Raw genomic sequence first — 11,637 nt, 5'->3', positions numbered from 1 at the left:
TAGGCCGTCCAATGAAGGAGAGCGTGTGGCTGAGTTGCATCCCTCACATGCATGCAATGCAGAGCCACCAGAGAGAGAGAGAGAGAGAGAGAGAGTAGGGGCTGTGTGGGCCCCAGTTTCCTGACAAAGTTGATCTTGATACACCACCAACAGAAAATGGAAGTTAATCTCCTCCCCATTTATCTATAAGAAAAAGGAGACAATGAAAGTTTCATTGCACCTCAAAAATGAACTGAGTTGGAAGAAAACGTAACAAATTTGGTTTTGGTTTTAACACAACCTTTCTCACTCTACTTAATTTACTCCAATGTATTTCAACTCTCTCTCTCTCTCTCTCTCTCTCTCTCTCTCTGCAAGTGGCAAAGGTATGTGTTTGCTTGCCCCACGTAAGACTCTTCAACTGAATTCCATAGCTTATTGCATACACTTTCTCTTTCTGGGCATCTTCAGGTATGGCTTTTTTCGGCACACATATATATGTGCACCTTTCACTTTAGTTGAAATAAGCTTTTGGGTTTTTGGTAATGCAAGTTTCTGAGATTTTCTTCTTCCAATTTTCCTCCAATTCACTTTAAATTTGTCACTGACAAGTTGCATAATCCTGCTTCTTGTATCATGCTCATTATATATAGTTCTCTATTTAAAGCTAAAACACTCTTCCAGTTGGGTTTTCTAATTTTTCTTTTCCTCTTGCCAGGTATGGAAAGAATGTGTGATGTCCCCTGTATCTGAGGCAGTTGTCTTCTAGAATCTAAGAAGAGAAAGAGTGAAAGAGTTTTGAGCTTTAATTTATAATGCCAGTTCCACTTGCCCCATATCCAACTCCTCCAGCACCATACACAACACCGGCAAATGGTATCATTACTCAAAATCTGTCTTCATCTTATTTGGCTTGAAAACAATGTGAATTTTCTCTCTATTTTTCCTGCTGAGAAAATGAGGGATTGGTTGAGAATTCTTGTCATTGTCCAACACTGATGTCACAAATGTCACAGGATTTTAGTTTTAATTTTCTTTTCCTCCCTTCTCCTCTGTTTCTTCTTCTTCTTTTTTGTTCCTCTAAACACAATAAAGTTCTCTTACAAAATTACTCTCTGATTATGATTGTATGAAAAATATAATCTGCTACCTTATTGTTATGAAATTATTCATTTATGATCTACCAATCTAAATCAATAATTTATTAAATTTTGTAACTTGTTCTTTAGGTGCACAGAGCCAACTTGTGTGCTCTGGATGTAGGAACCTTTTACTCTATCCTGTTGGAGCCACCTCTGTCTGTTGTGCGGTTTGTAATGCAGTCACTGCTGTGCCACCTCCTGGTATGTTCTTTTCTTGCTACACATTCCTTTAGCTTATGTTAATACAGCTTGATTATGCTGTCATTTAGTTCTTGAAATCGATATAATTTTCGACTGTAAGACTCGGTAAAGTCTGAATGTGTTACATTTTTGTGTAACTCTGAGCAGGCACAGAAATGGCACAGCTGGTTTGTGGAGGATGCCACACCCTACTCATGTATATCCGCGGAGCAACGAGTGTACAATGTTCTTGCTGCCACACTGTAAATCTAGCCTTGGAAGGTATCAAATCATTGACAGATAAAAAGCTTTATGATATGTGTTTTTGTGACAGCAATTAAGCTTCTTATAAGGTAACCGAAATCAATTAAGTTTGGACATAAGAATCAAATGTGCATTTGTGACAGCAAATCAGGTGGCGCATGTCAATTGTGGGAACTGCAGGATGCTGTTAATGTATCAATATGGAGCAAGATCTGTGAAATGTGCGGTTTGCAATTTTGTCACATCAGTTGGGGTGAGCACATTATTCATTTTAACTCAGTGGATGTTAGCTGAAGTCCTGAGTTTCTATTGTGTTGCTTTATACATCAATTGAAGTGTGTTCAAAATGAGATAAAAGTAATTTGGACAGAAGTTCAGGGCTTCTGTTGCAACACCAATTATTTCACCTTTTTTTCGATTAAACACCTTCTGATACCATAAAAATTGTGTCATCGTTTCGATCCTAGCTCACTTCCGAATTTATACAAACTACTGCATAGTGCATTACATTGATAGAAAGTTTAGAGACTTTTGGCATTCCTCTTTGGTTAATGTGATGTTCATTGGCATTTTCAGGTGTTGACGAGCACTCCCGAACAGAAATTCAACAACTAAAAATTATCATACACCACATAAAGCTGGCTATTACAATGCTACAACCTTGGTTTTGCATCTCATAGTAGTTTTCCTCCAAGATTGCATCTCCCAGTGAGAACAGAACGTCCTGCTTCTCACATGTATAGAGTGATTTTTTTCTTTTCTTTCTTGCGTGATCCTTGTATGAATAAGTAGTTATGTCAAGATTGGATGTATGAGAATATTCTACAAGAGAAGAGAGACTACTAAAATTTGAGTGAATTTGGAAGTCTTTGGATAAGATTTACTTCATTTTCCTTAGCTTTGACATGATAAACTTTTATCTCAAACTCCCTTCTGGTTTTGAATTGTCAATTCTCATCTAGAAATATAATTGCTTGCCAGTCAATGAAGATGCCCAAAAATTTGATCCAAGAAAGTTCCACTTGGGACCAATAGATATTTCAAGAGTAAATTTGAGGTGAGCATTCATCAATTTAGGTATGGCTTTTAATGTATGATTTTGACTTCCGAGTTCCCACAATAAGGTTTGTTAATTGACCAATCTATTAAATAACACGAGTGCTTGTTGAATCAGTTTTGGATAAACTTATGCTACAATACAATGTGATTTTTCATTTATAATTTTTTATACCAGCGATAGTTTAAAGTACTCGAAATTAATCTAATCTACAGAGAGAATGATTAGAACTTGAGTGCTAAGGGTCTAACTCACCGCCTGAACAATTGACCTAACCCACATTTGCACAATGTATTCAATAATGGTTAACCTGAATGCGACTTCGCATTTAATGCAAACACAATCCAATGGCTGTAACAAATCAAACCAGTACAACGTAGGTTGGACTAATCTAATATATGTAGGGTTTGGTGAGCCCCCACTATCCTTGTGTTTGGCTTGACTTGAGTACTTGAATTATGTGAGTATTTTGTGTCTGGAAATAATCCGAAAATCTGAGTTTGAGCTCGTGAGATCCAGCAAGCAAACATATGGTGGGGGAGCTCAAGGCGTTACAAAATTCAATTACATATTATGACCAGCTTCTCTGCTGTCCCCCACTGCTGCGCTTTTCCCCATCACGTCCTGCTCATTTGATGCAACTTTTTGTGTACTATTTATAAAGTGAGCACCAGTGAACCTTCTATCACAATAATAATGCATGATTGCATTATAGTATAGAAAGCTTTTTCCATTTCTATTTATAAAGTAAGCACCAGCGAACCTTCTACATCATCTGTCATTCTAAACTTTACATCATGAAAAACTATGGATCCACTCATTACCAATTAATTTTGGATACAATATCTTCGAAGCCTAATTGTAACGTGGTATTTTCAATATCAGATAAAATCGGTGCATTGGGCTCTAATGATGGAGAGAGATCTGCGTAAGGCGAAGAATGAGTCTATAGTTGCTGACTCAAATCCTAACAGCTTAAGTTTTTTTTAGAGTAGTAGTGAACTTTCGAAATTTATCTTAACATTGATTTTGTATTGAATGCTCAAACTTAAAGATGTTAGTTGAAATTGACCACACTTAAAAAGGCACGATAAGAACATGATAAATCCTATATCGAACATTTTGTATTTCATCTTGAAGTGAGAATCTTGGAACCTCTCCAATAAACCTTTGGGAAGAATGTCGTTCAAACTTCAAAAAATTGCATCCCACCTTGTTGTAAAAAGGTCCAAAATTTAACCCTAATTGATTTTGTTTTTCAAGCATTGGTTCTAAATATCTTTCTGAACTCTTCCCTCCTTTATGTGTGTCGGTGTCACATGTGAAAGACAAGGAAGGCCACTTTTAACCATTGTTAATGACATTAACTGCAGCTGTCAATTTATGTTGGTTGTTTTGCTTTTATCCTGTCTATTCAAAATAAAAGTTTTTACTTGATTTGATTTTTTTTTTTTTCGGTTGGCAATCTTGGAACATTGGTAAGCAAGGAATTATATAGTTACCGTGCATGCTTAAGAAACCCCAAATCAAATTTGGAAGTTAATCTTTGTGTGGATAAGCTATTACAGACTTGCAGCGGACACAATTTCAGCCATTGCTTCTATTCCAAAACGCTAAAATTTGATTCCTTATGCTTTTATCCCAAGTCATTTTCAGAAGTGCTTTTCAAAAACGTACTACCAAAGTGGCTCATTCCATGTGTATGCTGACTGCTTTGTTGATACCATATACCATCAATGGACAACAAGATATCAGATGGACTAAAAGCATAGTAATCAATTGGTCCCTGGACCCAATTGTGTACCTGCACTCATGGTTCATTATGAATGTGTCCACCGTCTATATCACTGGCCAGGTAATTCTAGGCTCGCCAAAAGCATGCATTGTACCCAGAAAAACAATAATACTGCAATGCATGAAAGGGTCAGGAATCGCTAAGTAATTATAGTGCAATGCATGCCATGGATAGTAAGAATAACAATGTGCAATTTAATTCTGAATGGTAAAAAAGATGGAAGAATCAAACACATGAAAGGGATATGTAGCAAAGCTAACCTTGATTAAATTGTCTGACTTTAGTCCCCCTCACCCTCACATGAGTGATAATGATATTTTGAGTAGTGCCAAAATGATCTGATGGAAGCATTTATCCTATATGGCATTATGGAAGATAACAAAAACTAGTATAGGATTAGTTCAATGTTCCTAATAAAACAACAATGCTAGAGTCAGTCGCTCATGCAGACGTGTTCGAATCTTGATATATCAACGGTCAGGAATCATTCAGTAATTGTAATATAATGCATGTATGGAATAGAATAACAATGTACCGCAATTGCAATTCAATTACACATGGTACTTAAATAAATAAAAGAGAGAATCAAACACATAAGTGATAATGATATTTTAAAGAGATTTTCTATTTAAACCCCGCACTTCTTTTTATTTACCCAAATACTTAAATTATTAAGTTGTAAGTTTTATTATTGTGTAAAAAGACAAAAAATGTCATCCAACTTAATACTTAACCTTAGTACATCTATACACACACCCACCACTCTTAATAACGAGCAATTTCATACACCAGAAACAAACAATCAGAGAAAACAGAGATCAGAAACTCACAGTAGAAAGTATACACTTGATATCCTTTAGATCCAATGATTGTTTCCAAGGCTTGAAGAGAAAGATTAGTCGTGGCTTGTCCCCTTCTATCCTTAAACTGATGCCTAGCACATACTTTTGCTTCAAACTTTCACCACAAACAAAATCTCATGTATACTACAAATATTGTTAAATGATTTAAGTATTGGAGTGAACAAAGAAAAATTGTGGGGTTTAAATAGAAAATCTCTTTTATTTCTTATTTTTTTCAATTTGGGGTGCATTTAAAAGTAGTTTAGGAATATAATGGAGTTTTCTTAGAAATTGTGAAAATGTAAGTTAAAAGTTAGGGTAAACTAAGAGAAGTGTGAGGTTTAAATAGAAAATCTCTATTTTGAATTGTGCCAAAATGATCTGACGGAGGCATTTATATGGCTTTGTGGAAGATACAAAAATTGGTATATGATTAGTTAATGTTTGCATTTAAGCCAGCAAACAAAAGTAATAAAGAAAGAAATTAAGTACCGTTGTACTACTGCAGAAACATGAACATGAAATTAACATCATCACGAAACGTCAACTCACAATGGAGAATGACAATAACAAACTGTTGGAGCTGTATTTTGATACCTCAATAATTTGAAGTCCTTATGAAGAGATTTGAAAAATCCAAGATCACAGAATCTTAACACAGCCAACCTTGGGTTTTCTTTTGGAATTGAAACACTGATTATTTTTCGATGGTTAGGTAAAAGGAGGTCGAAGGGGGACAGGAGATTCGAACTCTAGCCCTAGCTGTGGGGATAAAAGGAGGTCGAAGGGGGACAGGAGATTCGAACTCTAGCCCTAGCTGTGGGGATGATGCTCACCACCACCTGGCACCAGTGCAAATGAAAAAAGAAGTCTAGTAACTCATAACAAAATTGAAACGAACTGTGAAATTAAAATTCAAGGGCAATGAAAAGAATAGAAAGAAAAAAGAAGGAATGCTTTTGTTACACTGGAAAAATGTTCATAAAAACTTGAAACTTTCAGTCGGCCATGGGAAAAATCTTACCAACCCCTCTTCACTAACTGAATGACTCTTCTACTCAAAACCAACCCCTATCATCCCCTTTTCCAATTAGGTTTCGATCGAACTACCTTCTCGTTTCACCAAAAACCACATCTGTACTGAGAATTCAACTCACTCTTCTCCCTTCCTGCTCCTCAAATTGTCACCTCACTTCCAGTACATACCTAGCACCACAATCAAATTCCATCAACACCCTCACGCAGCCATGCTTGATCAAAGCATCACATGCACTAGTACCAACAGTCAAGTTCTAGTTTAATAAGCTATTCAATCTACATGAATATTAGCCGTGCAACAGAAAATTAATGATAACTCAAAGAGTAACACTTCAAGAAATGTATTGGGAGATCAAAGGCAAGCTAGAATTCACAAGTTATCATCGATTTAAGATGCCTGCCACAACATCATGCCGCATTTCTTCGGCTAGATCTTTTCTTCACTAATTTTCCTGAGGGTTTAACAATCCCTCCAAATCTTCTGGAATCTGTAAAATTTCATCCCAGCCAATATAATGTATTCTACCCTGTTAGTAACAAGTACCAAACAACAGAGAAAAAATACACAGCAAATGGGCCACTGAATCTTTTCACATCAATTCATTGCTGATCAGTAAACTAGCGCCATGATATTTCAATTTTCTCCATGCTATGTCATTGTAGATAGACATGTTGGACAAGTTATCCATGCCATTCTTTTAATCAGAAAAGTAGTTTGTATTGCATATGAGTCGATTACATATTGAGGTCATCCGGGAGCGTTGAAATAACATTATCCAGGCTTCTCTACAATCATACTTAGCTTAGGATATACACTCAGTGGAGAGAAAGGAGCATAAAAGTCTAGACTGTCACGGGAGTGAAGATGGAAACGCACAGTACTCGGAAGGGAAAAATATACAGTCTGCAAATTTTACTCGGCAAATCCTAGGTCCAAAATCAATACCCTACATTTCTTATTCATCGCCCATCGCTAACTCCAATGCATAATCATCTCTTTCCTGCAGCATGAATACAATGCAGAGGTAAGATACCATAAAAGGAGTAGTTCCTTGGCAACAATAACTTAATAATTCTTCTTTCATTCCCCCCCATGATATCTTTTTCTCTTGGTTTGAGTTCCCACATGATATCATTCCTACATTTTTTTGGATTAGATTTTTCTAGAGTTTTAGAGGATTAAGAACTTACAATTGGTCCCCGTGCAAAATATCTCCCAAATTGAAGCCAATACACCTGCATGTGCCAAGAATTTCAAAGTTCTATAAATCAGATGAATGGAAAGGCAATTAAAGGAAGCTGCAAAATGCCATCATATACCAAATAATTCCACAAAAGAAAATTGAAGAGTAATTGCATCAATTAAAGGTACAAGAAATTCTATATCTAAAGCTATTTGGAGGACACAAATGACTGAACAGATTCGCATTAGAGGCCCATAGCATTTCCTGAAAGTTAATGGTAGATCTCAGAGCATTACCTCATCCTCATCCTGTGTTTCTACTTCAAGATCAGACGATGGATAGCCCACACAAAGAAGTGCATACCCCTGCATTCAGACAGAATATAATAACTCAAGCATTTCTCAAACACAACTTCTCAGTACAAATCTCCAAGTTTCCCCATTGTCTGGAAATATCATCAGGTTGTGGCTACCCGGAGTCATTTTAATACGATTTTGGTATGGGAAAGATGCATCGACACCTTCCAATCATAAAGGAAAAACTCGTGTATCCCCAATTGTGTGTGTAGTGTGGCTAGGCGCACACAAGCACCCCTCCAGATAAAGGGGCTAGTACCCTAAACCAAAAAATTTCCATTATGAAACAATAAGGAATGTCATTTTTGCGATATTTTTCAGGTACATTAACTTACAGAGACACTAAAACAGTAGTAATCCTGAAATTCACTTAAATTTTTATTTTTATTTTTTATACTATGATTTCTTCACTGAAACAAACCCAGGCTTAAATAAACTCGAAAACTATTGTTGGCTACCAAACCAACACCAACCCCATCAACACTTCCCTCACCACTTCATGAATAAATCTTTGTCTGAGAAAAGATTAGCTGAATACAGTGTGCAAAGCCAGAACACTTTGTGCATGTTAATTAATTTCATAAAAAGCCTCAAAACACTTGCCTTTGATTTCAATTCAGCAGAGATCCCTAGCGCCTCTGGCTGTCTAAGTTGTCCAGATTTCACACGTACAGCACAGCTAGTACAACAACCTGCCAAGTAAAACCAATTTGGACCCTATCATTGAATGAATTCAAAAGAAAAAACCCACCTCACATTATAATCTATAGAACAAATTGGAAAAAAAAACCCACCATGCATTATAGTCTATTGAATAATTCACAACACATTATTGCTCAAAAATGATAAAAGCGAACAATACCGTGCCTGCAAGCGAAGGGAAGAGTGATGTCCTGTGACTCAGCAGTGTGCAATATGTACTGGTCCTGAAATTTCAATACCCATTAATTTTCTTGGGAAAATGGATAGAATTTCTATGTGATTTTCTCAGCAAACAAACAAAGAAACAGAGGGTTAGGACCTGGACAGTTACCTCTGGGACAAGGAACTGGTGGACGACACCTCGTTGCCTGTCGTGAACGGTGACTTTGTGAGTGGGAATTGAAGGAGAGTAGCTACCGGCTCGGTCGGTGACACCCACCGGCGTTTGGAGCTCCGACGTCGTTTTGATGCGCCATTTGGTTACATTGGAGCGGCGAGCGAAGCTCTTTGGGCAAGTGGTTTGCCGGTTGAGTGTGGGTTTCTGGTAGATAGAAGTGCAGGGATTGCAGGGAATGGCGTAGTCCATCGGATTATCTCCTTGTAATTCTGGTTGCCGGGTACGCCATGCGCAGTGAAGAGGATAATGAAAATGGGTAGGTATTCACTGCACTCGTTAGTACAAAGTAACCGTGCAGACGAACTACCAATCGTTGGATTGTTCATAGGCTTTAATTTTATTTTATTTTTGGTGAAATAGGCTTTAATTTTTTGGGTTACTACATAAAACACCCAAAACTATTAATCATTTTTTTCAAGTTAAATAATGTTTGAACTTGAAAAAACCTATATACACTATATCTGCTCAATTAGGAGGATGAATGGTCTCAAATTATTTGTGTTGAGACACGAAAATAAGTGTATGGGTGTTCACTAAGGAGTGAATACACTGAGCGATTAACCTGGAATCTTATATGAAAGTTTTACGTACATGTCAAACAATATCTTCATAGTTATAATAATGTAAATTAGTTATCGACTTGAGTCACCAACTTGTTCTTCCCATTGAACTCAACCATTTTTCATTAAAAAATATAAATTGCATATTTTTAAAAATCATATGCATACCTAGTTCTAGTTTTTGAAATATTTTCTTATATGCTCTTGAGCAATCAAAAATTTCTTCATTACTTTCAGCCGTTGTTGAAAGCTTGAGAGTATGAGTATGATAACTGTTGGGGTCTTTTTTCGTTAAAAGGCTTATCTAGGCTTGTTGATTCTTGGACCGCCATAGAGTGGTGAATCAAGCCTTCGTTGCCCCTTTTTCCGAGTTAGCAAGAACTAGGCCCAAAACGTCCTGAATGAGAAGCAAGTCTTAGGGAAGTACTATGTTGTTCTTCCAGCAGCTGCGTGTTTTGTGTTGATATTTTCAGCAACTCTGAAAATAGTTGGAGATGGTGCATTGATGTTGTATAGGCTTGGCATGAGAGTTTGCTTTGGTGAATCAATATATTATTAGGCTTGGCATGAGAGGCTTGTGGCGTGGGAGCTAAGAGCCCATATGTTTAGCAAGAGAGAGAGTTGGAAAAGTAAAAGCTTGGAATTGTAGCTGGACTATATCTTCCAGCAGCTCTGGAATTGCTCCCACCAGCTTGAATGAGTTTCTTGAAACAGAGAAAGTTAATTATGATGCTTGGCTCTTAGGATGGTGATTTACAAAAATTCTTGGGTGATGTTTAGGGTTTAGCATGGTCCTCTAAGAGAAAATAAAAATAAAGAAATGATTAAGACTTGAGATTTTGTGTGGTTTTGGCAGCCAGACGATGAACTTGTGATGTCTGCGTTTTCTTATCAAAAAGGTGATGACTATGGCTTCAACTTAGTTTGAGAGGACGGGTGTTTTAGATCTAGGATTGTAGCTTAGTTTGTGCATGTTCAACTTGATCGCCGACTCCATTCAAGAAGTTTGCTTACTGAACGATGAAGTTTGCAAGCCTTTTGATGACAAAGTGTTTCCCTCTTTTTGGCCGAGACGACCGACAGTAGGAACTTTTGGTCCTTCTTCTTTTTTTAGTGCAAGGCGTGCCACCACTAAGCCACGAATTTGGCTTGAATGGAATGTGAGTGTATGTTGTGACCGAGATCTGACTTTAATCAAGTGATTGTTAGGTCAAGCAAGGAACCTCCTCACGGCCTAGGTTCTTTCACTACCTCGGAGTCAAGGCTTTATGTGAGAAAGCAAATGATGTGGAGTGGGTGAAGATGAAGATTGAAGGTGAAAGTAATGAAACAATGAACAAGTGTATAAAGTAAAGGTGCTTAAATTTAAATATAATTTAAAGATAAATGCGTAAAGTAAAGTGCGTAAAATGAATAATGTAAAGACGAGAATTAAAGTACGATAAAATAGATCAAAGCGATGAATAAACAAGAACGAAATAAGAACAATAAGAACAATAAACTAAATTAAACTTGAAATTAAATTTAATGAAAGTGCAATAACAAAGAAAAATAAAGCAATTGAAATAAACTTGAATTTAAATGACAAGAAAATATAAATTGAACAAGAATTTAAAATTACACTAGAAAAAGGAAAAACTCGCTATACTAGGTAAGTGAAAAGTAAAATCCTAAGTCTAGGAAAAGAAAAGTGCGAGACGAAAGATAGGTTTGTCTATCTAATGATGTGTGTCTTATGCCTTCGTTTAGTGAATTTTATATAGGACATTCGTCAGCCTATGGGCTGGCCATTGAATGGCCAAAGGTCAACTCTTTTAAAGCTTCTTTCCTTCCGAGGCCCCCATAAATCTGTGGAATTATATTGAAGGAGATATTGCTTGATTCTTTCTTGCTTTGGAACATTCGGAATTATTATCAACCTTCTTGTTTTCTTTCCTTACAAAGCCTCCGTCACATGCAAATAATCCATTGAAAATCCTAGGCTTGAATTGGTGTCTTGGGCTTAAACCTCTTAGCTCTCTTAAATGGCCAACCATTTTTATTGCACATAATACATAAACATAAAATAGGACCCAGTCGCATATTCACAAGACCTCAAAGTTTCAGCTACATATTTGCATTTATTTAATATATATATATAT

At 36.6% G+C, this 11,637-nt stretch overlaps 2 protein-coding genes across 4 annotated transcripts; one reads left to right on the top strand and one right to left on the bottom strand.

Annotated features, from left to right (window-relative positions):
* Positions 1-225: 225 nt before the first annotated feature.
* LOL1 (lsd one like 1) lies at positions 226-2,453 on the top strand. 3 transcript variants are annotated; one of them, XM_008240058.3, is made up of 6 exons: positions 226-365; positions 698-855; positions 1,209-1,322; positions 1,470-1,583; positions 1,709-1,818; positions 2,142-2,453. In XM_008240058.3, exons 2-6 carry the CDS (start codon positions 795-797, stop codon positions 2,178-2,180), a joined length of 438 nt encoding a protein of 145 aa, XP_008238280.2. In that variant the 5' UTR covers positions 226-365; positions 698-794; the 3' UTR covers positions 2,181-2,453. The 3 variants fall into 3 exon arrangements, with proteins under 3 accessions (XP_008238280.2, XP_008238279.2, XP_008238278.2); XM_008240057.3 differs by having other exon boundaries at positions 314-450; XM_008240056.2 differs by lacking the exon at positions 226-365 and adding an exon at positions 503-521.
* A 4,537-nt stretch (positions 2,454-6,990) lies between these two features.
* FDC2 (2Fe-2S ferredoxin-like superfamily protein) lies at positions 6,991-9,196 on the bottom strand. Its single transcript, XM_008240055.3, has 6 exons — positions 8,871-9,196; positions 8,700-8,763; positions 8,441-8,529; positions 7,778-7,846; positions 7,489-7,533; positions 6,991-7,298 (listed from the first exon to the last, which is right to left on the bottom strand). Exons 1-6 carry the CDS (start codon positions 9,123-9,125, stop codon positions 7,254-7,256), a joined length of 567 nt encoding a protein of 188 aa, XP_008238277.1. The 5' UTR covers positions 9,126-9,196; the 3' UTR covers positions 6,991-7,253.
* Positions 9,197-11,637: the final 2,441 nt, after the last annotated feature.

This window comes from Prunus mume, linkage group LG7, assembly GCF_029339155.1.
Source record: "Prunus mume cultivar Tortuosa linkage group LG7, ASM2933915v1, whole genome shotgun sequence".
Taxonomy (NCBI): domain Eukaryota; kingdom Viridiplantae; phylum Streptophyta; class Magnoliopsida; order Rosales; family Rosaceae; genus Prunus; species Prunus mume.
The sequence above is the reverse complement of the archived record's forward strand: the minus strand, read 5'-3'. Positions and strand labels throughout refer to the sequence as shown.

Coding starts and splice junctions, on each gene's coding strand:
- LOL1 (XM_008240058.3), top strand. CDS start 795: ATGCCAGTTCCACTTGCCCCATATCCAACTCCTCCAGCACCATACACA. Junction 1,323..1,469: donor CACTGCTGTGCCACCTCCTG/GTATGTTCTTTT, acceptor AACTCTGAGCAG/GCACAGAAATGGCACAGCTG. Junction 1,819..2,141: donor ATTTTGTCACATCAGTTGGG/GTGAGCACATTA, acceptor TGGCATTTTCAG/GTGTTGACGAGCACTCCCGA.
- FDC2 (XM_008240055.3), bottom strand. CDS start 9,125: ATGGACTACGCCATTCCCTGCAATCCCTGCACTTCTATCTACCAGAAA. Junction 8,764..8,870: donor ACCAGTTCCTTGTCCCAGAG/GTAACTGTCCAG, acceptor TTGAAATTTCAG/GACCAGTACATATTGCACAC. Junction 7,534..7,777: donor AAACACAGGATGAGGATGAG/GTAATGCTCTGA, acceptor TGGCACATGCAG/GTGTATTGGCTTCAATTTGG.